The sequence below is a fragment of the Petaurus breviceps genome, unplaced genomic scaffold (genome assembly GCF_028583685.1).
Source record: "Petaurus breviceps papuanus isolate PSGF00001 unplaced genomic scaffold, PetGlider_PUasm1.0 176, whole genome shotgun sequence".
Lineage (NCBI taxonomy): Eukaryota > Metazoa > Chordata > Mammalia > Diprotodontia > Petauridae > Petaurus > Petaurus breviceps.
This window is the reverse complement of record NW_027185771.1, coordinates 32269890-32295127: the sequence shown is the minus strand read 5'-3', so window position 1 is coordinate 32295127 and position 25238 is coordinate 32269890. Positions and strand designations below refer to the sequence as shown.

The following is a 25238-nucleotide window of genomic DNA, read 5'->3' as shown; positions in this document are numbered from 1 at the left end:
AATAGATCGTTATCAGGAAATCAATTTTCTAAATATAATGAATGTAAAGATTCATTCAGGTAATTATTCAGATATTTTCAATAGCTTAGAAATCACATGAATGCAATTCATGTAGGTAACCCTGCAACCACAATTCATCCATTATTTCTTATCACAGAATTCCTATTGGAGAAAATCTCCATAAAAGTCATGAATATACCAAGGTCTTCTGGAACACACACATGATTGATCATCAAACAATTCACAGTAGAGAGAAGCCTTATGAATGTAATTATTGTGGAAAGGCCTTCCGCTCAAGCTCATACCTTATTCAGCATCAGAGAACTCATACTGGGGAGAAACCTTATGAATGCAGTGATTGTGGAAAAACCTTCCGCTGGAGCTCACAGTTTACTCAGCATCAGAGACTGCATAGTGGAGTAAAACTTTATAAATGTAATGATTGTGGGAAAGTATTCCCAAATAGGACATACCTTACTGAACATCAGAGAATTCATACTGGAGAGAAGCCTTTTGAATGTAATGATTGTGGGAGGACCTTCCGATGGAGCTCACAATTTACTCAACATCAAAGACTGCATACTGGAGTGAAACTTTTTAAATGTGATGATTGTGGGAAGGTATTCCCTAATAAGACATACCTTAGTGAACATCAGAGAATTCACACTGGAGAGAAACCTTATGAATGTAATGACTGTGGGAAGACCTTCCGATGGAGTTCACAGTTAACTCTTCATCAGAGAACTCATACTGGAGAGAAACCTTATAAATGTAACAATTGTGAAAGGGCCTTCCGTAGCAAATTACACCTTACTCGACATCAAAGACTTCATACTGGAGAGAAACCTTATGAATGTCATGAATGTGGTGAGTCCTTCCGATGGAGCTCGCAGTTGACTGTACATCGGAAAATTCATACTGGAGATGCTCCTTATAAATGTGATGATTGTGGGAAGGTCTTCTGCTGGAGCTCACAATTTATTGAACACCAAAGAATCCATACTGGAGAAAAGCCCTATAAGTGTAATGATTGTGGAAAGGCCTTTGGCTGGCTCTCACAGTTTACTAGACATCTAAGAATACATACAGGAGAGAAAACATATAAATGTTATGAATGTGGAAAGACCTTCCTTGATAGCACATATCTTACTGAACATCAGAGAATTCATACTGGAGAGAAGCCTTATGAGTGTAATGACTGTGGAAAGGTCTTCCACTGGAGTTCATACCTTACTCAACATCAGAAAACTCATACTGGAGAGAAGCCTTATAAATGTAATGAATGTGGAAAGAACTTCTGCTGGAGGTCACAGTTTACTCAACATCAGAGACAGCATACTGGATTGAAGTTATATAAGTGTAATGATTGTGGGAAATCCTTCCTTAACAAGACATACCTTACTCAACATAGGAGGACTCATACCAGAGAGAAGCCTTATAAGTGTAATGAGTGTGGAAAGAACTTCCGTTGGAGCTCACAGTTTACTCAACATCAGAGATTACACACTGGAGTGAAACTTTATCCATGTAATGATTGTGGGAAGTCATTCCTTAGTAACACGTACCTTACTCAACATAAGAGGACTCATACAAGAGAGAAGCCTTATAAGTGTAATGATTGTGGGAGGACCTTCCGATGGAGCTCACAGTTTACTCAGCATCAAAGACTGCATACTGGAGTGAAACTTTTTAAATGTGATGATTGTGGGAAGGTATTCCCTAATAAGACATACCTTAGTGAACATCAGAGAATTCATACTGGAGAGAAGCCTTTTGAATGTAGTGATTGTGGGAGAACCTTCCGATGGAGTTCACAGTTAACTATACATCAGAGAACTCATACTGGAGAGAAGCCTTATAAATGTAACAGTTGTGAGAAAGCTTTCCGTTGCAAATTAAATCTTAATAGACATCAGAGAATTCATGCTGGGAAAAAATAAGTATAAATTGTCCATTACCTTTGACTAGCTCTCTCAACTTCTTTGACATCTGAATTCATACAGGAGAAAAAATACCTATATATGTTACAGATACAGAAAGACTTTTCTCAACAGTGCATACGTTATTGAAATACTAGAGAATTCATACTGGAGAGAAGCCTTCTGAATGTAATGATTGTGAAAATGCCTTCCATACCAGCCCCCATCTTACTGGACATAGGAGACTCCAAACTGGGAAGTTTGATGAATGAAGCTTCATGAATGTGGGAACATTTTCCACTGGAGCTCACAATTTACACAGTATCAGAGAATACAAACGCTTATGAAAGTTGTACTTGTGAGAATTTTTTCTCAAGTGACAACTGAACATCAGAGAATGTATACTGCAGAGAAACATTATGAATGTGGAAAGGCTTTTCATGAAAAGTGAGCTTAAAATGTTAATATCAGTTGATTCATACTGGAGTGAAACCCTATAAATATAATCATTGTAGAAAACTCCTTAAGAGCAGAGCTCTTACTCAAAGTCATAGTGCTCATATTGGAAAAAACTTAGGGAGATAAAAACTTGTGAATGTAACTGAGAAGGCTTTCAGCTAGTTGAGCTGAGTCTGAAAGGAAATCGGTAATTGAATGAGATTTAAGATTAGAGGGTAATTCAGGTATGGGCATCAGAGAGTTCAAAGGCAAAGAGTTATAATCTGAATTGAGATTCTCCTGAAGGCTTTTCCTCACCCCCACTCCCTAAACTTTGCCATGTAGGTTAGGATAGGTCTTGCCCTGAAAGGCAAGGAAGCTATTCCCAAGACTTAATTGGCAGGTAGGCTAAGGCTCAAGCTGTCTTGCTGTTGATACAGCTTCTCCAAGTTATGTTAAAATAGCTTCCTAGTCATCGAAGAACATAAAAAAGCTAAATTCCCAGTTCTTGGGGACTTAGCACATTCTTCCCTGCTAACTAGATTTGTTTCTCTATATAGATGGAAGGTGGCCTATCTACCCAAGCTAAGTGTTGCATCCTTATTGAGTATCTTTTATGCTATGGCTAAGTAAATCTTTTAACCATTGAATGAGTATGAGTATCTCATTCCATTACAGTATTTGACTTAAACTAGTGGACCAGCTTGAGACAGGCTTGGTCTACAACATTCCATTTATCTGGATCAAAGTGCATGGAAAACAGTAACATGTAAGTACACCAGAGAGGTAAGAAGGGCCCTGAGTATAAAGAACCTTTAATGTCAGAGATGTTTATTTTCTAGAGCAGGGGTGGGGGACCTGTGACCTTGAGGCTGCAGGTTCCCCATCCCTGTCTAGAGGATGGAGCTAATGAAGTTCATTGTGTAGGGGGCCTGTGAGTTAAGATAATTACTAGATGTGTGGAAGATGGGTTTGAATAGGAAGAGACTTAAGGTTAAAAACAAATAACAGGCTATTTGCAATAGTCTGAGTGAGATGTTGATGGAGACCTGACCAGGGTGGGAGCTACATGGTTGAAGAAAATGGGTAATATGTCCATTTTTGTAGAGAGACAATTGATAAGGTTTGACAGCTGATTGAAAGTTGGGAGTTAGAGTGAGTAATTGAGAATTACACGGGTTGGGGACATGAATGACTTGAAGGAATTGTGTCTTGTACAGTAATAGGAACAGTCCAATGAACAGTGGTTTCAGGGAAGTGAAAAAATAATGAATTCTATCACCTACTTGAGAAACCTGCAGGAAATTGAGTTAAAATGGACTATTAGTGTGTTTGGACTAACTGCAAAAGGATAATTAGTGTGGATGTTGTGTGATATGAAACTGAAGCTCAGGAGACAGCCTGTGGTTGGATATATAAATCTGGAAGTTTTCTGCTTCAAGATGATAATTAGATCCTTGGGATATGATGAGATAGCAAAAGAAGAAAAGGTAGAGAAAAGAAGACTCAGTAGAGAACCTTGTATTGTCTTGCTGTTAGTGGAAATGTCACAGATGAAGATTGAGCAAAGAAGAATCAGTGATCAGCTAAGTAAGAGGAAACCAGGAGAGAATAGTATTAAGAAAACCCAGAAAGGAAAGTTTTTAACCAGCAAGTTAAGGTATGAGTTGAATTAGATGGTAGCTGAGCTTCCTTTGAACTCTAGAATCTTATAAATAAGTGAGTTCTTTGATCCAATGAGCCCTGATTTTTTTTAACCATCTAAAAGTTATAAATTATCCATAATCAGCAATCAAACTAAAAAATAAAAATAAATCATTAACATTTTAAAAAGTAAAACCATACAAATCAAGCAGTTTTTCTTTTTGTTCTGTATCCCTGTTCAGGATTCTGACTCTGCTACCTTTAGCTTTTCATCCCAGTGCTTGGCCCCATTGATTATCCTTTTGCAGTCAGTCCAAACAATTTTAAGTTTAAATGCTTTTTGGGACCACCATTCTCTCTTTCCCTCTCTCTCTCTCTCTCTCTCTCTCTCTCTCTCTCTCTCTCTCACACACACACACACACACACAGAGTCTCTGTCTCTCCGTGTGTGTGCTTATATATGTATGTATGCTCCCACATATGCATTGATGGAAGAGTTCTATAGATTAGCCATCTAATTTTTATGTCATATTCCAGAAAATAGATTTTTTTTAATCTGCTTTGTTTTTCCTGTGTGAACAGTCAAAATCTCAAGTGATTGTTTATCTCATTTAGGAGGCTTTTCATTGTTTTGAAATTTGAGATTTTCACTACAATGAATGTGATTCACAAGAGCTTCTAAAGAACCTCACCACCTATTGGGAATGATATATACATATATATCATATAAATATACTGATGTACTATATTTCAAGGAAGGTTACATTCAATTTATATACAGTTCTTCTAATCACACTTTGTATCACTTTGTATAGGCTGTTTCATATTGCTTTTTTTGTTTTGTATTTACTGATTAATAGCACAGTTGTTTTGCATTAATAGTATCATACTTTATTCAGCCATCCTATCAGTGTGTGTGTGTGTGTGTGTGTAAGTAATATTGGCATTTTTGATCTTACATAAAGGTGCTCAGGATATTTTAGAATAGAGGCCCTTTCAAAAATCATTTCCATTATAAATTTAGTATGAAGTCCTTTTATGGAATTGTTAGGATAAAATGTTTGGTCAGTATTTTCACCCATTGAATATTGCGGCATTCTTAAATGTTTGCAAGATAACTTTCATTAAGTATTTAATGAAGGATCTATTTTCCCCATGTTCCCTATATCATTAGGACTTCCTTCAGAGTTTGAAGGCATTTTGTTCATTATTTAAATTAAATTTACAATATGATGAGTCCACGTACTGTCCGTGAAAGGAAAAAATGTGCATCAATTGGGGGATGACTGAACACATTATAGTAGAAGAATATAATGGAAATTATTGTAATATTAGAAATGATAGAAAGGAATGATTTTAGAGAAACTGAAGAAGGTTGCATGTGAGAAACAACATTGCAAAGTTTAACTCTAAACGGTGCAGTGATCAGCAAAGATTAGAGAGGACTGGTGATGAAGAATGCTTTCACTTTCCTGATGGAGAAGTAATGGACTCAGGTTGTAGAATACATTGGAGTTGTGATATATTTTTGGATACACCTAATATGGGAATTTATTTTGCTTATCTGCATGTATATTCGAAAAAGAGGAGAAACTATCCTCTCCTGTTTAACCATATATCATTTACATTTTAAAAGTAGGCCAAAGGGTTTCGATTGCTTTTCTTCCTCTAATTATTTTCTTTGAAAGTATGACAGAGACGTGGAGCAGAGAGAAAGAAGGAAATATAGCCAAGTTCCTCCTTCTCCCTGTCCCCAAAATTCCTTTTAGAATAGATCAAGAAAGCACATCAAACTGAGTCATGAGGGCAAAATTCATGAAAAAAGTCAGTCATTTTTTTAGCCTATGTCTGCATAGGGAGATAGGTCTCTGGACACTGAGGACAGTCTGGCTACAAGTATGCTGTGTGCAGAAGTACTCCAGTGCAGAGAAAGACTGTGCCAAGGTGAGATTTGGTCCCTAATCCATACCAAGGCATCTCAGCTTTGTTCAGGCTTCAGGAACAGGTCACACTGGGCAGTTTTATTGCCTCCTACCCAGTAATACAAAGACCCAAGGTAGATTGAAGAGAAAACCTTTGGCCAAGGATATGAGAACAGGCCCTGCACTGTGCAGTGAGAGGGCAAGTTTAGAAACAAAGCACAACTTGACCCAGATCTCAGGAGCAGAGTGGAGTCTCATTTCCAGCCTCTCGCCCCATCTGTATCCTACAAAGGACAACCAGGACAGGATAGACCCAAAGAGAGCCTGCAATTTTCTCTCTCCAACCCACTAGTTGGACTGTAGTGGCTATGTCAAGCAGTAATCTGTGCTTGCTCAGAGCCAGTTTAGGAACTTGCAAAGTTCAAACCAGGGTGGGCAATAATCATAATTTGCTCTGGATCAGACCACTTCAGAAGCACTGGGAGCTTGCAAGCCTCAGCTTCACTGGACAGTGCTCAGTATTGCTGAAGTCAGAAAGTGGGCTAGAATAAGCAAACAAATACCGCCACGAAAAATGCTATTTGATGACAGATGCTTAAGACAAACTTAGTAAAGAGTGACTAAAACGCCTACAAGCAAAGTCTCAACACAACTTAGGCATAAATTCAAATAGAATTGCTGAGAAGAGATGAAACAACAGTTTTAAAATGTTTTTAGAAATAAAATGAGAGTGCTTGAAAAAATTTGGAGAAGAAATAAGAGCTATAGAAGAAAAAATTGAAAAGGAAATTATAAGCTTGGCATAAGTTTATAAAATCTTACATAGGAAACAAACTCCTTGAAAATTAGAATGGACCAAATAGAAGCCAACAACTCCATGAGATAGTCAGAAATATTCAGAAATCAAAAGGCTGAAAATAAAAGAAAAAAATGTAAGGTATCTCTTAATAAAAGCAACTCATCTGAAAAAATGGATTGAGGAGAGAAAATTTTAGAATACATGAATACCTTGACTAGAAAAAGGCTAGGGGCGGCCAGGTAGCACAGCAAGTAAGAGCACCGGCTCCACTGTTGGAATGACCTGGAGATCAAATCCCAGGCTCAGACACTTAGCACCTACCTGGAAACATCTGGCCGTGTAACCTTGAGCAGGTTACTTAACCCCAATTGCTTAGGGGCGGCCAGGTGGCTCAGTGAGTAAGAGCACCGGCTCCAGTGTCGAGATGACCTGGATCAAATTCAGGCTCAGATACTTAGCACCACACCCAGAAATAACTGGCCATGTAACCTTGAGCAAGTTACTTAACCCTGATTGCTTTAAAAAAGAAAAAGAGGCTAAAATCTTTAAAATATCCACCACAATTAGAAACCTCAAAATAGAAATTCCCAGAAACATCATAGCCAAAATCCAGAGGTTTTTGAGGTTGAAGAAAAAATACTGCAAGTAGCCTGAAACCATAAAAGTACAGTGAGGAAGACCACATTTAATTTAGCCACTACCACTATAAAAGTGGGTAAAGATTGGAATACAGTATTCCAGAAGAAAATAGAGGTTTACAGAACAAAGCATAATCCATAGGGAGGAAAATAGACCATAATGAAAATACCAGAGCTTTATAGAAACATTAAAGTGTAAAGACATGAAGAGAAACATAAAAAGGTAAATGTGAATGAATAGTCATAAAAGACTAAGCAAAAATGAACGTTACATTAAAATACAGAGAAATGATGCATGTGTCTCTTCTGATGTTACCATCTTTAGACATCATAAAGGGAGTCTAATTAGAGCAGGCCTGGGAGTGCTTCTGTTATGTCTTGATGGTTTTTTTTTTTGGTCTTGATGTTTTAAAGAGAGCAATGGAAAGAAGGGAAGGGGAATATGCTGGGAAGAGAAAGGAAGGATGTGAAGAATCTCACATAATCAGGGTGCACAAGTAACCATATAAATAAGGAGTAGAGTGGGAGGAAGCTGTTGACCCTTGAATCTCACTCATCTAAACTGGTCAAAGAAGGGAAGAACACAGATGCTAAAATACATTTCATTCAGCAGGGAAAAGGGAGAATTAGAGGGAAGATAGATTAAGAGAGATTTGTCTTAAGCGAAACAAATTTAAGGATGTACAAAAATATTTATAATTATTTTGATTTGGCAATCAATGGGAATCTGAGGGGGGTCCTCATATATTGGGGAATGGATGAATAAGTTCCATTATATGGATGTAATATAGTTCTATTGTGTTATAAGAAATGATGAATCGGATGGTTTCGGAGAAACCTGGGAAACCTTATATAAACTCATGCAGTGAAGTAAACAACCAGGTAAACAATTTATATAATAACAATATGGCAAAGACAAACAACTTTGAAAGAATTTGGAACTCTTTGTTAGCATAATTACTAACCACAACTCGAGAGGATTAATGAAACATTTTACCCACCTCTTGATAGAAAGATGTGTTCAGTACAGAATGAGACATGTTTTGTTGGACATGGCCAATGTAGAAATTTTTTAAAACTAGTTTATAACAAGGGTTTCATTTTTCTTTCATTCTCAAATAGGGAGGGGGAGGGAGAGGATGGATGTTTGTTGATTGAAAAGAAAAAATCTTTTAAAAAATGTAACAAGTATAAACTCAATAAACAAAATTCTTCATTTGTGCTGATAAATGTAAGAATTATGTGATACCTTTGATTCATGTATAGGCTGCTGGTGGAGGTGTCACTCCTGATGTTCCTTTGATATAGGGAGTCACCCAACCTCCTTAAAGTTAGAAAGGAACAGAGATCAGTACCATAACCTTTAAAGTTGCTCAGAATGATAGTGTTAAAGATTTAAGCAGTCAGTTGAGCACATTTTTTGGGCTCACCTTCCTTTGGTATTGTTTTTCAAGTATTAATTTTGATGCCATTTTAGGTTCACTTTTTAAAATGAAATAATAAATATTAAATATTTTTAGACCATATGACCACCATAATCTGGGATATGTAACTATAAAGTTACCACTTTGGTTTTAAAGCCCTGTACTATATCCATAAGTCAAGGCCATGTTTCTGCGAAATGGTTCATCTTTAAATATCAATCTGCAACTGTCTTTGACTTGTTCTATCATTACATGGGGCTCTATAAACAGAAAAAGTAGGAGTCAGCTACTACACTAAGTTCCTCGCACCATCTCTACTTGCTCTTTCACTGGCTGAAGTGCTATTTTCTCATGCTGTTTCCATCACCCGGCTTCCTCTAAGTGTCAGCTAATCCCCTGTCTGCATGAATCTTCTTGGTCCCCGTCATGTGGTTGCCTCCCGACAAGATTGTCTCTGAGTGTGATTTTTTTGCATGTTGGCGCCCCATTAGAATACGTTTCTTGAGAGCAGGGACTGGCTGCTGTCCTTCTTTGTATCCATAGTGCTTAGCATGTAGTCGGCTTTTAATAAATGCTTATTGACTTTATAGGCCATGATTTTAATTTTTTCCTCCCTTCCTTTTACTTTGAAAGATGAAATTACATAAGAGTATAGCTATTTTATGCAGAAAGACTTGTCCTATGAAGTATATTGGAAGTAGACAGAAAGGTTGCCTCCCCCTCTTCTAGAATTTCTACTCAGTACAGTTTCTGCATAAGCCAGCAGGTGGTGCTCTTGAGTTACCCCAGCCAGATTCTTGGCATCAACCCTTAGGTGGGAAACAAATTGGTGTGGGTTGGGCTGTAGCCCTGTGGAAGTTAAATTTGTAGTCTAGGGTTTAAAAGTTAAGAAATATATAGTAATAAGAAATATTATCGCATATGATTTCTTAATTGTATCAAAACTTACAGTTGCTCTTATCAGTATATCTTTTCCAACTTCATTTAGCCAAAAGAAATTCACATAGTTTATAGATTAGAGTATGGTTACTGAGTGAAATAAAAAATGAATATTAAACTGGTGAGCAAATCTATTTCCCTACTCCCAGGATCACCAGAGTGACTATTTAGGGAAGCACTTTCCAGCTATCCTTTCATCTTATCCATCATGTAGAAAGGTACAGCCATTTTAACCACCATCTACTCTTGCTTCCAGGGCTTAAGTAAGCAGGGAGAGCATCGAAGTCCAGGAACCATCTCTCACTAGGGCATCTGATTTTTGTCTCCCCTCCAAGTTCCTACTTGGTGGAATGCTATGTACTGCCTCTGACTTCTCATACTGGGCTTAACTAACATGTTTGTTGTCTGTGCATCTAAGGACTCAGTGGCAGCTAGAAAGTTGTTAACTGAAAACCATGAATGCTTTTGGTGGAGATGGTTGCTTTTAACAAGTAGTGCTATACCCCAGACCCAGTGCCATGATACAAGCTGTGTCAGTGCTACTTGTGTGTCTCCACAGTATAGTCAGGTATTTAGTATTACAGTATTATTGCATAACTCCCTTCAGTTGGAGGCTAGATGACCACTTGTCAGGTATGTTATAGTGGAGACTCCTTAACGTATTATATAGGTTGGATTCAACAACCCCTCAGGTCTCTTCCACCTGATTCTGTTACCAATTCAGAGCAATTCAACTCAGACTTCCTTCATTTCCTGTCTTTGTCTGGCACCTAAATAACCTACTCCTTTTCAATATTTAAGTTACATTGAGCACAATGTGGATGGACAGTAATCACTCCCAGCATGTAATAGGACAATAAGCAGCCATTGTCAATGACCCTTAAGCATAGAAATTCTGTATGTACCAGGCATTGTGCTAGGTACTGGGTATACAAATATAAAGAATGAAACAAGCCCTATGCTTATATTGGAGACCATGAGCAAATGTACAGAAGTATATACGGAGTAGATAAAGAAAATGGGAAGTTTTTAAATAAAAGGTTAGTTGGGAGCTTCAGGAAAGGCTTCATGTATATGGTGGTGCTTGTGTTGGCATCTTGAATGAAGAGAGATTTTAGGAAGCTGAGACAAGGAAGTTGTACATTCCATTTGGTGGTTATGAAGTACTATGTGAAAGAGAGAAGGCTGGTTTACTTTGATCATAGTACAGGAGAAGAAAATCGGTAAACACTTAAAAGGAGATAAAAGACAGTCCCTGCCTTGAAAGCTCATGATCTAATGGAGATACCATGCAAACAAATCTACACAAACAAGCTATACAGGATGTGTGTGTGTGTGTGTGTATACACACAGACACATATATGATAAATGATTAGTAGAGGGAAGTCATTAAAATTAAAAGGAATTGGGAAAATTTTCCTGTAAAAGATAGGATTTTAGTTAAGACTTAAAGGAAACTGGGGAAGTGCGTAAGTGGAGTTGAGGGAGAACATCTAGGCATGGAAGACAGCCAGAGAAAATACCTGGAGTGTCTTATTCATAGAACAGCTAGGAGGGCAGTGTCACCGGATAGAAGAATACATGGCTAGGAGTAAAGTGTAAGAAGACTGGAAAGGTAGGAAGGGGCTAGGTTATAAAGTGCTTTAAACACCAGACAGGATTTTATATTTGTTCCTGTAGGCAACAGAGAGCCAGTGGTGTTTGTTGAGGTGGTGATAAGGGTGAGGGGTTGAGGGGAGTGACATGGACTTAAATTTTAGGAAAATACAGTGAATATAGTGAGTAATATACAAGCAAGCCTGAAAGATAGGTTGTGGCCAAGTTGTTGAGAGCTTTAAAAAATGAAACAGGGTGGCTTATATTTGATCTTAAAGAAAATGAAGAGCTGCTTAAATTGAGTAAAAGAGTGGCATAGGCAAGAGGAAATCACGTTAGCAGTAGAGTATAGGATGGACTTGATGCAGAAAAACTTGTCAGTGAGACCTACTAGAAGACTTGTAATAACCTAGGTAGGTAGGAGATAAAGGTGAACCGGGGTGGTGCTGTGTGAGTATAGAGAAAAGGGGACAGATGCATGATGTGTAATAAAGGTTTAGATGTTGATTTGGTAATTGATTAGATATTTAGTGTCAAGGAGAGTGGGGGGTCATATAAACATGGTATACTGGAAGCATGGTGGTGCTGTAAATAGAAATAAGGAGGATTGGTGGAAAGGGGAGATTTGTCAGTCAACTAGCATTAGGGTAACTGGGAAGGGAATAAGCATTTATTAAGTGTCTATTATGTGTCAGGCACTTTGCTAAACTTGAGGGATATAAAGAATGGCAAAGAAGAGGGAGATACTTTAAAAATATGAATGTATAAACTAGACACAGGATAGATTATATTAGTCTCAAGAGAGAAAACACTAAGATTAAGAAGACTGGGAAAGACTTCTTTCAAAAGATGGTACCTTAGCAGAAACTTAAGGAGAGCTGGGTGGTAGAGATGAGGAAAGGAGAACCAGGTGACACACTGGGGAGATAGTGTATTGTGTTTCAGAAATAGCAAGGAGGCCAGTGTCACTGAGTATGTGAAGAGAATAAAGTGTAAGAATACTGGAAAGATAGGAAGCAGTCAAGTTTATGAAAGACTTCAAAAGCCAAATGATATTTGGTCCTGAAAATAATAGGGAGCCACTGGAATTTATTGAAGAAGTGAGTGATATAGACAGACTTGTGTTTTAGGAAGATCAATTTGACAGCTGAGCAGAGAATGGATTGGTATGAAGAGATAGTTGAATCAGGGAGACCAACCAGCAAGCTATTGCAGTAGTCTAGGCATGAGATTATGAGATCCTACACCAGAGTGGTTGCAGTATCAGAATACTGCTCATTGTATTTGGGAGATGAGATAAGAGTGAGGAAAGAGATGACACCTGGGTGGTGAATTTAGGTGACTAGAAGGGCAGTGGTAAGTTGGAATGCAGTAGGGAAGTTAGGGATCCAGGGAGGGTAGAGTAGGAAAAGCAAATGAGTTCCTTTTTAGACATATTGAATTTGTAACATTTTATGTCTGGTTTTAAATATCCAATAGGCAATTAATGATGTGCTTTTGAAGCTAGGGAGAGACTGAGTCTGGAAATATAGATCTCAAGTCTTTGTCATAGGATTGGTAATGAAATCCATGAGATTACCAAGAGCGTAGAGAAGAGGCCTAATACAGAACCGTGAGGAGAACCCACAGTAAGGAATATGAACTAGATGACTAGTCTGTAAAACATCACAAAAAGATCAGTCATACATTACTAGGAGAGTAATATCTTTAGAAGAGGGGTTAACTTTCCTAGGAGAAGAGAATGATCTTCAGTGTTAAGTACTGCAAAAGGATACCAGAGAAAACACTATCAGGTTGGGATATTGAGATCATTGATAACTTTAGAGAGGATGTTCTGTTTAGTGAAGAGGTTTGAAGCCATGTTGCAAAGTGTTGAGAAGTGAGAGGAAATGAAAACAGCAGGTGTGGACAACTTTTATATAGGACTTTGTTTAATAGAGGAGAGGTATAAGATGGTGATAATAGGGCTTAATAAAGGTGTGAGGATGAAGGGGGTACTTAATGCATGTTTGAAGGTATTAGGGGGAAAAAAACTTAAGGAGAGGTTGCAGATTAGAGAAAGTAAGGATGCTTAGGTTTTAATCTGCCAGAAAAAAACAGGAAAGTATTGTATACAAGGGTTGGTCTTTGAAAGAATTACCTCATTGTCAGATACTGGGCTTAAAGAGGTAAGAGAAGAGTATTAACATCCTCTTATCCCACTTATTAGGGGTCTGGAGGTGAAGAGAATGGGAGAAGAGGGAGCTTATAATTGCATTATTTATCCTTACAAAAGTAATGAACTTGATGTTTGGAAGGAGACATATTTTTAGACTTGGCCACTGTGTGAATTTGTTTTGCTTAACTATGGTTATTATGACTTTACCTGTTTTTAATGGCATTGGGGGAGAGGGGAGTGAGCAGGCAGAGAGGAAAAGAAGTGGCAGTGGTAATCATAAAAGGAAAAAAAGAAGTCCACTTAAAACATTTACAAAGCAGTTGGAGTATAGAAGGTAGGTCTGAAGAAAATGAAGTAATGGGGTTGAATTTATGTTTGGTTTGGTTTTCCCAAAGCAAGTGGTATGGAATAGATATTCACAGTTTTCTATTTTTAAAAAAGCAAACAAACTCCTTTTGGTTCTACTTTGTAAATAGAAATGTCCTTTTATTTTGGTGTTGAGATTTTTTTTTTTAAATTAAGGTAGCTGGAGAGATTGCAAGGTTTTTTGGCTGGCCAAAGTACAGCTCCAAACCAATGGGACTTTGCAGCTGACAGATATGCAGAATAAAGACACACCATTTGCAGCCATCAAGAACACAAAGGAAATGGAGATCCAGAAGGGGGTAAATACTGTCAGAAAATTTACATGTTACCTGCTTTGATATACATCTCAATTTTCTTTTTAAACTCTCCCCAGCTTAGTTCAAGGAAGTAAAACTTAAAAAGAGATTTTATTACTATTATTATTTATCAAGCCTCACCATTTTCCATGACGTCATGGAGCATTAATGCAAAATTTTTGAGAACTACAAAGTTTTCTAATATATTATCCTATGTGGAATATAATTTGGGTCTAATAATCATGAATTTTCCATCAGTGGAGAAATCTATTAATGAGATTTTACTATATTAAACCTGAATCAAAACTAGTCCTCTATAGTGTACATATTAATCATTTTAATAATAGATACATATATCCCAAGAAAGGAGATTATTTTTTAAACCTCCAAAGCAAGAAAGATTTAAGTTATCAAGTCAAGGTGATAAAGGATATTGGCCCAAGTAGAATCTATTACATAATGGTCAAACATCGGAACAAAAAATAAAAACCCAATCTAAAGAAGTTTTGATACACTGCCAAATATCTAAAAATATAAATTTAAATTTTTTAAATATTTTGGCCAAATGTTTATCATTTCTAGACACAAAGCCAAGCACCAAATCCCTACTAGCAAAAATGAAGCAAAGTGTTCAGGAAATTTGGTGCTAAAAAACTCCCAGATGTCCCAGAAAACTGTCTTAATTCTGTGCTTTACTTAATCAAAGGGACTCTTAATATTTTTATAGAGAAAAACCAAGAATAGTGTCCTTTCAATTTTTGAATCATTCAACAAGCATTTTATTGAGGGTCCACTATAGCCAGGCACTATGCTAAATTAAGTCTTGGGATACAAAGAAAGGAAAAATCCAGTCCCTTCTCTTAAGAGCTAATATAGAGGAGGAGACAACTTGGAAACAAGGTAATTGCAGGAGGAAGATGCTAAGATTAAGGAGGACTGACAGGTTTCTTGTTGAAGGCTGAGTTTCAAGTGAAGCCAGTAGGTCTCAAGGAGGAACAGAGTCCCAAGCATGGGGGACAGCCAGTGAAAATGCTTTTGGATTCAAGAGATCAAGTGTTTGAGGAACAGCAATGAGTCTACTGGATCACAAAGTACATAGAGAGGAGTAAGGTGTAAGAACACAGGAAAAGGAGGAAGGGGACAGGTTAGGAAGGGTGATGATGAAATATATAAATGGACTTCACAGATTATTAGGAATTAAAGACTTTTGAATTTAGTAAAATGTGTATTGCTTTAAAAAAAAAATCTTATTCTTCTGGCTCCTTGTCTCTCATCTTTCTTCCCCGACTGCTACCCTCAAACTAGAATACTTCAGTATACATACTGATAACCCCAGTCAAACACCTTCACCTCCAAGTTCCTTAACATACTCATTTACTATGATGTACTGCTTCATTATATTTCAGCTACACACAAAGAATAGATGGTTTTACCCTTGATCTTACCATCACCCACAAATCTCTCTCCTCCATATCCCTAAAACTCTGAAATTCCCTTATCTGATCATCACGTGTTGGCTTTCAACCTTTCCCTTCTTTAATTACCAATCCCAGTTCTACATCCACACCATGATCTCCAGTCCCTCAACCCTTTGGTTCTCTCCAAGGTCTTCATTCCTTCACTAGCTGAGCTCTCTTTCTTTCCCTGTCTGGGCCCTTTGGTGAATCAGTTCAACTCTATATTGTCCTTTTGAGTACCTGACCCATTTATTTTATCTCTAATTATGTCCTGCCTCACCTCAACCTTGGATAACTCCTACTATCTGTCGCTTTCACTCCTCATTGCTAGGTACAAGCTTCAAGCACCAAATACCTACTAGCAAAAATAAAGGAGGCAATTCAGGAATTTGGGGGGTATTTGGTGCCCCCCCAAATTCTCAGGTTACCCAGAAATCTATTTTAGTCCTCTGTTTTATTTAATAAATATTATTATAGAAAAAAAAGTGGTGTGCTATCAATTTATGATGAATAAAAATATGTAACATATGAATCCATACATTAGGAACCAAATAACTTTGCTTTTAGTTAAATATACTTTTTTATATTCATTTATCCAATCTATTTTCTGTCATGCTAAACACACAATATTATTTTCTTTGGGCTAATTATTTTTCTCACCTAATGATTATAATGTATCTACATCACAATCACTGTTCATTCAGTTCAAAATCTACTTACTGAATAACAAGATTGTTTGGGGATAAAGGCCTCAATAAAGTTGCCTGAATCTGAAACAAGTGGATCCATCAGTCAGTTAATATTTATCAAGTGCCAGACATTGTGCTAAGCACTGGAGATACAAAAGAAAGGTAAAAGTCATTGCTCTCAAGGAGCTCACAGTCAGATGGGGGAAAGTGACACAAAAAGAAGCTGAAAAGGGAAGGAGTTAGGTACCCTGAGTAAGGGCATGATGAAGTCCTGCATCCGGGTGGGAAATGATAGTATAATAGTAGCTAACATTTATAAAGTACTTCCTATAAGCTAGGCAGTATGCTAAGTATATTACTAAAATAATCTCATTTGATCCTCACACTAGCTCTGGGAATAGGTGCTATTATTACCCCATCTTATAGATAAGAGAACTGAAGTAAATAGAGGGTAAATGACTTACTTAGGGTTACACAGTTAGGAAATGTTTGAGACTGGATTTGAATTCCAGTCTTCCTGATTCCAGGTAAAATGCTTTATTCACTTTACCACCTGAGGAAGTATGAGTAAAATTTGAATTCATGTTGCAGAATGAGTTTCTAGAGGTCACGAAGAACAGGAGATCAGCCTACTGGAAAATGAAGAGGTGAGTTCCCTGGGTGCCCTCCTCAAACGGAGGGTCTAAGAGGAATTCTCAGATATTCATCCCCACGTTCTCCAATCAAAAGGAGGAAAGAACCCCCACAGCACAGGGGGTGCCATGCAAGTTTCAGTTTGAGAGTTAATTTCATCTTGCAGAAATCATGAAATCCAGATTAAACGGGTGGAAAATGAAAATGGAATCTTAGCTTAGACTCGAAGGAAGCCACTAGAACCAAATGTAAGAGTCTTGTTTCTTTTTCTCTTTTGCCCTTTAAATTAAGCCATACAGTTCCCTAAAATGGTCAACATTTTGTCTCAAAATAACTCTTTTGAAGAACATAGAAAGAAATACATTGAATATGGAAATCTTCTAACACATAGGTGGAAAATAAATATCCAGATTTTAAAATACATTTTTGCAACTCTTTCACTGTATGGTTTGAGATAATGGAAGGACACTGTTAGTATTAAAATCATATGTAGTAATATCAAACAAACTAACTTCTCATTACCCAATCTTAACATTTCTACCAACCCAGCATCTCCTCTTATATGTCCCCTTTTCTCTACATTGCCATGACTCTAATGTAAGTACTTATGTCCACTCTACTGAACAGTTGTAACAGCCTACTGACTGGTTTTCTTGCTTCAAGTCTACCCCTGCTTCAATCCGTTTTATCCTCAACTGTCAAAATTATTTTCCTATGGTGTAGGTCAGCCCATGTTACTTCCCATGTTACTCCATGGTTCCCTCTTAACTCAAGGATATAACCTTCCACCTATGAAATCCTTTGGTAGTTAAACCTCTTCATAACCTGGTCCCATTTTATCTTTTCAAGTTTACTGTACTTGATTTACCCCATTCCCTTCACAATCCATTTACAGTAGCCTGCTTGCTATTTCTTACACACACAACTCTGATTTCTGACTTTGCCCTGGCTGTCTCCCATGACTGGAATATACTCTTCCCTTCTCACTTTAGTCTCTTAATTTCTTTGGTTTCCTTCAAGCCCCAACTCATCCCACTTTCTTTATATGGTTCCTGTCCTCCCTGCCTCTCTTAACTATTAGGACTTTCTCCTCTGATATGATCTCCATCTACTCTTTATATATCTAGTTGTTTGTTTTCTCCCTCATTAGAATCTGAGATTTTTGAGGATCGGGGCTGTTTTAAAACTTTCTTTTTATCTCCAGCATTTAACATGGTGCCTGGCATATAGTAAGTATGTACTAAATATCTTTTATTTAAATTTGGAAATTTCATCAAGAAGAAGAGAACACTCTGAGAAACTCTCTCTTAACAAACTGTCATTTTTTAGGCCCTTAGCCTGGACAAGACTAATTCTATATGATCTACAAACAATCAATACAAGATGCATATATCTAGACCCTCCTGTGTACTTTCCAAACTTGTGTAGCTCTCATATCTGAAGAAGACAGTGTTCATTATGTTTCTGATAGGGTTCCTTCTATGATGTTGGTGACCTCATATTTCTTAAATCACTCAAAGAAAAAAAAATCTCTTAAGAAATCAGTTACCTAATAAGGAAATGGACTGGGTCACCTAGTCATAGTAAGTGTTCAAGCTGATGCTGTTTATTGGGGATAACAGTTCAAATACAACCTCAGACACTTCCTACTTGTGTGACCCTGGGCAAGTCATTTAACCTCTGTTTGCCTCAGTTTCTTCATCTGTAAAATGGAGATGATAATAGCACCTACCTCCCAGGGTTGTAAAAAAATGAGATAATATTTATAAAGCATTTAGCATAGTGGCTGGCACATACTAAGCACTATACAAAAGTTAGTTAAAATCTGACTTATTTTTTTAAACAGTATATTAATTTTTACTGCTTTGTAGTACATTTAAAAATTTATTTTTAGTTTACAACATTCAGTTCCATGAGCTTTAAGTTCCAGATTTTCTTTCCCTCCCCCTTCCCAACACATAGGCTGATATAGGCTCTACATATACACTCACATTAAACATTTTCACATTAGCCATGTTGCAAAGAAGAATTATAACCGATGGATTAAGCCACAAGAAAGAAGAAACAAAACAAAAAAGAGAACAAATAGTATGCTTTGATCTGCATTCAGACTCCATAATTCTCTGGATGTAGATAGCATTTTCTTTCATGAGCCTTTTGGAGTTATCTTAGAACAATTGTTGAGAAGAGCCAAATCTATCATAGAGCACTATGTGGCTGTAACTGTACAATGTTCTCTTGGTTCTGCTCAATTCACTCAGCTTAATGAATTCAGTTCATTTAAGTCTTTCCAGGTTTTTCTGAAGTCCACCTGTTTATCATTTCTTATAGCACAATAGTATTCCATTACATTCATATACCACAACTTGTTCAGCCATTCCCCAGTTGATGGGCATCCCTTCAATTTCCAGTTCTTTGCTACCACAAAAAGGTGCTATAAATATTTTTGTACATGTGGGCTCTTTTCCCATTTGTATGATCTCTTTGGGATACACTTACGGAAGTGATGTTACAGGGTGAAAGCATATGCACATTTTTATAGCCCTTTAGGCAGAGTTCAGAATTGTTCTCCAAAATGGTTGGATCAGTTTACAACTCCACCAACAATGGATTGGTGTTCCAATTTTTCCACATCTCCAGCATTTACAATTTCTCTGTTTTTTGTCATGCTAGCCAATCAGATAGGTATGATGTGGTACTTAACATTTGTTTTGATTTGCATTTTCTAATCAATGATTTAGATTTTTTCATATGACTATAGATATCTCTAATTTCTTCCTCTGAAAACTGTTCTTTTTACCATTTGTCAATTGGGGAATGACTTATGTTCTTATAAATTTGACTCGGTTCTCTATATATTTTAGAAATGAGGCCTTTTCAGAGATACTGGTTGTAAAAATTCTTTCCCAGTTTTCTGTTTTCTTCCTAATCTTGGTTCACTAATTTTATTTGTACAAAAACTTTTCAATTTAATGTAATCCAAATTATCCATTTTGCATTTCATAATGTTCTCTATCTCGTTTGGCCATAAATTCTTCCATCCTCCATAAATCTGACAGGTAGTATAGGACATCTTCAGATCTGGTACTGATAGAGCCACTTCTTTTCCACTTTTTTTTTTTCATTATTATCCTTGAGATTTCTTGACCTTTTGTTCCTCCATGTGAAATGCATTATTTTTTCTAGCTCTATGAAATACTCCTTTGGTAGTCTGGTACAGCAGTGAACAACTAAATTAGCTCAAAGAATCTTAGCATTTTTATTGTATGGCTTTGCTTATTGCTAAGTGTTAGTATTTTTCCAATTATTTTGATCTGCCTTTATTTCTGTAAAGGGTATTTTTTTTTTAAAGCAATTGGGATTAGGTTACACAGCCAGTTATTTCTGGGTGTGGTGCTGAGTATCTGAGCCCAGATTTGATCCCCAGGTCATCCTGACACTGGAGCCGGTGCTCTTACTCGCTTAGCCACCTGGCCGCCCCTTAAAGGGTATTTTTTGAGTGGAATCATGTGGTTCCCAGGTGAATCTTGGTGGATAACACTTCCCAATATTTGTAACTTTTGTAGTTATTTTGAGTGGAATTTCTTTTCCTAGATCTTCTAGGTTTTGATGGTAATATACCAGAAAGTTGATAATTAATGTGGATTTATTTTATATCCTCCAATTTAACTGAAGACATTCTTTCAAATGATTTTTAATTAAGTCTCCTAAGGTTCTGTAAGTATACCATAGTATCACCTGCAAAAAGTGACAGTTTTGTTTCATTTTTGCCTGTGTTTATTCCTTCAATTTCTCTTTCTTTTATTATTGCTAGAGCTGCCATTTCTAGCATCATATTAAATAGGAGAGGTGATAAGGGCCACCCTTGCTTTACCTTGAATCTTACTGGAAAGTCCTCTAACTTTTCTCCTTTACAAAGGATATATGTTCTTGGACTTAGATGAATATTGTTTATTATATTAAGTAAAGGTCTATTTATTGCAGTGATTTTTAAGATTTTAAAAATTTTCAAAAATAAAAGTGGGCTTTGAATTTTGCCAGAAACCTTTTGATATAATATTGATATAATTAAACAAGTTTCATTATTCATGTTGTTGATATGGTTTATTATACTTATAGTCTTTGTTAGGTTGAAGAGTTCCTACATTATTACTTTAAAACCAGTCTGGTCATAGTAAAATCCTCTTTCTAATATCATATTGTAACTTTTTTTTTTTTAATATTTCAGGTTTTTTGCAGCAGTTTTCTTTAGGAATATTTTCCTGTAGTTTTCTGCTTTAGATATCAAAACCATATTAACAGAGAAAGGAATTGAAGTTTCTTTTCTTTTTATTGCCAATGGTTTTTGTAGTCTTAGAATTAGTTGGTTTTTGAATGCTTGATAAAATAACTTGTAAATATATCTGATCCTGGAATTCCTTTTTGGGGGGTTCATTGATGGCTTAGTAAATTCCTTTTTTCTGATATTTGGTTACTTAAATAGTATATAACTGTCTTCTTTTCCTAATCTGAGTATTTTATATTTTGGTAAGTATTCATCCATTTCTGGTAAGTAGTTAATTTTCTTAGTATATGATTGGGCAAATTGCTTCCTCATAATTTCCTTTATTTGTTCCTCAGTGGGTGTGAATTCATTTTTCATGTGAACATTTTGACTTTCTTTTTGAAAATTCAAATGAGCTGTTTTATTGTTTGTTTTGTTTAAAAATAAAACAAAACAACTCATACCTCCTGGTAACTATGTGGTACAGTGAGTGGGTAGAGTACTGGACCTGGAATCAAGAAGATCTGAGTTCATATCCAAACTAAGACACTGACTAGATGTGTGACCCTTGGCAATTAATCTATGTTTCAGTTTCCTTAATTGCAAAATAGGGATAACAGACATCTTCTAAGGGTTGCTGTGAGAATCAAAGCTCTTTGTAAACCTGATAGTGCTATCTAAATGCCAGCTATTATTGTCATTTATCAATTAAATGGTCTTGTTACTTTGAATTTTATTGATTTTTAAAATTTTCATAATTTCTATTTTTTTGCTTAGCTGGGGATTTTTGATTTGTTATTATTCAAGTGTTCGCTTCATTGATTTGTACTTTCTCTCAGTTGATGAAAGCATTTGGAGACATAAATTTTTCCCCTCAGACCTGCTTTAACTGCATCCCATAAATTTGTTATATTGTCTCATTATTGTAATTTTCTTTTATATTTTCTATTGTTTCTATATTTTTTCTTTGACCCAACAATTCTTTAAAATTATGTTAGTCTCCAATTACTTTAAAATTATTTTTAGGGCGTAATTATTAAGCCTGATTTTATTATACTGTTGATTACTAAATGATGTATTTAATATTTCCACTTTTTTATATTTTTTGGTGAAGTCTATGTTCTAAGATGTCAATTTTTTTTTTTTTTGCAAAATGTCATGTGCAGCTAAGTTCATGTAAAAATACCTTTTCCATTTTCAATCAGTAATTGCCAGACATCTTTAAAATTTTTTTATTTTTCTAAGTTTATTTTTAAGTCCTTATTTTTTCATTTATCTTTTGGTTAGTTTTTCCTAGTTTAGTGCCTCACACACAGTAGGTGCTCAATAAATTCTTGCTGATTTACTGTCTAGATATGAAAGAGGTACATTTAAGTCCTTTACTCTTATAGTTTTACTATTTTTTCCTCTAAATTGATGGACTTTTTTTTAATTAAGTATTGATTTGCTTGGCTATTACTTGCACATATATAAGATGTTGATATTAGTTCATTATCTATGGTGCCCTTAAGCTCAATATAATTTCCTTGTTTATCTCTTTTTGTCTTTTCTGTAGTTGTATTTGAAGTAATTCTTGCACTTTTTAAAAATTTCCATCAGCAATGCTCCAGTTTCTCTTGCTTTCACGCTCCTTTCCCATTTGAAAAAGAAAGAAAAACAAGACCTCTATTATAAATACGTATAGTCCAGAAAACAATTTTCTTCATTGACCATGTCTTAAAAAAGCCTCATTCTGTAGTATGAGTTTTTCACTTCTCTTTTTCAGTGTGGTACCACAACTCTCTCTGTCTCTCTATGATGCTCTGGGCTGGAAAAAAAAAAAAGTGACATGATTTTTTTCTTGGATTTCCTGATAAGCTTTTGGTCTTTAGTTTCTTTGTGGAGAGTTTGTGTTGAAGGATCTGGGCTGTATTTTTTCTTGCTATTTTAACCTCTTAGCTCTACCTCCCACAACTGTTTTGTTGTTTTTTATTGTTGGTCATCTAAATCATAACAAATAAATTTTGCTCTAGTCTTTCCTTTTAATTTTATGTGAATTTTTGTGTTTCAAATGTGTTTCTTGTAAACAACATAATTGTTAGATTTTGTTTTCTAGTTCATTCTTCTGTCATTGCTTTTTTATGGGTGATTTCATCCCATTCACATTTACTGTTTTAATTTAATTTATGTTTACTCTCCACTCTCTCTTCTTATACTTTTTCTTCTCTTTGCTTCTATCCATCCTCTTTACCAAAAGAAGGGAATAAAAGAGAAGGAAGTTACTTGAGCTTTGTGATCTTATAACAACCATACTATTTTATTTTTGTGAGAAACACTCTTATGGGGAGCACAGAACTTCCCAGGCAGGCTCAGGGAGGTAGCCTGGACAAATTTATGCTGCCCACTGCTTCCCTTTGGGGGCCCTTAAGAAGATCTACATCATATACCCCTTAAAATGGCATACCCCTTTTACCTGAAAGAACTTGGAAACAGAATGTACAGAGTAAGGAGTTTATTATGCTTCCAGCAAGGAAGCTGGTATGCTTACTAGGGACACACCCACACTGATGGAGAAGCAAGACTGAGTCACCTCTCATCTCTACAGATCTGTTCTTCCTGGTAAGACTTAGGGTTAGTCAAATTCCTCACTTTATTTCCCTATGTTCCCTCTATATATGCAGATTACATAGGCGTGGTAGTGAGGATGTTTGATCCTGCCTGACTTCTTCTATGGTCAGAGCTATGTGCCACACCCCCAACTTTCTAGTTCCCTCGGGCCATTGTCTTAGTTTCAGGAAGGCGAGAGTTTTAGTAACTTAAGATAAGCTAGATCTTCCCCACAGCTATTGATTATCTTCCAATAACTTTTGTGGAAGCAAAACAAGCTACCATTATATCCCCTCTTACATTTTTGTTGCAGCCCTTTTCTTCTTATCCCATCCCAAATCTCAGTTTTTACTTTCTTCCTTTCTTTTTAATAAACCAGCCTTTTATGTTCCTCTTCAACATTCAAGTTTTGTTTAGTATTTTTTTCGTTAACTTGGAAGCTCTGGGTTTTGGCTAAGATGCTCCTGGAGGTTTTCATTTTGTTGATTTCTTTCTGGAGGCAACTGGTGGATTTTTTTCCACTTTGCCTTTTGGTTCTAAGAGCTCTAGGTGATTTTCATTTATACTTTATTGAAAATATAGTATCAGGACTTTTTAAAATTATGTTTTTCAGATAGTCCAGTAATTCTTAGATTATCACCCCTTGGCCTGTTTTCCATGTCAGTTTTTTAAAAATATATTTCTTTCATTTTCTGCTGTTCTTTTCTGTCTTTTGAAATATTCCTTTTTGCCTTATTGTGTTGTTCTTTTTATGTTTGGCCTATTTGAATTTTCAGGGTATTCAGTTCTGAGGTATCAAATTTCTTGCTGTTCTTTCCTCCCTAGCTTTTTTATTCTATATCCCTGTGGACAGGACATGATTTTATCTTTACCTAGACTTGTGAGGTCATGGTCCTCCTTGGGGATTACCTCCAAGTTTCTTCCTCAGGGTGTTCAGAGTTTTCCTTGGTTTGTTCATGTTATCCACCTCAATGTCTAGTATGGGGAACCTAATTTTGGGTCTCTCTCTGCAAGGAAATGGCTTGGGCAAGAACTTTGGTCATGAGTATAATGGCCCAGACTAGGCTTTGCTTTCAAGGGACTTCAGAATTGCTCTGCTGCTGGACTGTCCCTCTTGCCAAAGGGTTTTATTACCTTCCCCTGCTGTAGGCTCTGCCTGGGGTCCTTCCCCCCTGCTACTGTGCTGGGGTCCTTCCCCCCTGCTACTGTGCTGAGGTCCTTCCCCACTGCCTTTGGGTCCTAGGTCTATATTCAGTCTAAAGAATTACTTGGTTTGGATTTTGCCTAGGGTCTTTCTTCAGTGTCTGGGCTTAGGTCTTATTGCCACACTGAATCTGTCTATGGTTCCCTAAGGCTGTCTGCTTTTTCTTTTCTATCTATTTTGGTTTGTCTTTACCACTGTCTCCACAGTGGTGCAGAGGTCACTTTGTGAATTCCTGAATAAAAATAAAAAAATTCCTGAATATAAAA

At 36.5% G+C, this 25238-nt stretch overlaps 1 protein-coding gene across 1 annotated transcript in view; it reads left to right on the top strand.

The window, feature by feature from the left end:
• Positions 1 to 25238, top strand: part of LOC138159472 (zinc finger protein 420-like) — a 44053-nt gene extending 18815 nt beyond the window's left edge. Inside the window, exon 6 of the mRNA XM_069085838.1 lies at positions 158 to 25238. Within this exon, the coding sequence (XP_068941939.1) occupies positions 158 to 1940 (1783 nt within the window). The 3' untranslated portion in view covers positions 1941 to 25238. The remainder of the gene's footprint in view (positions 1 to 157) is intronic.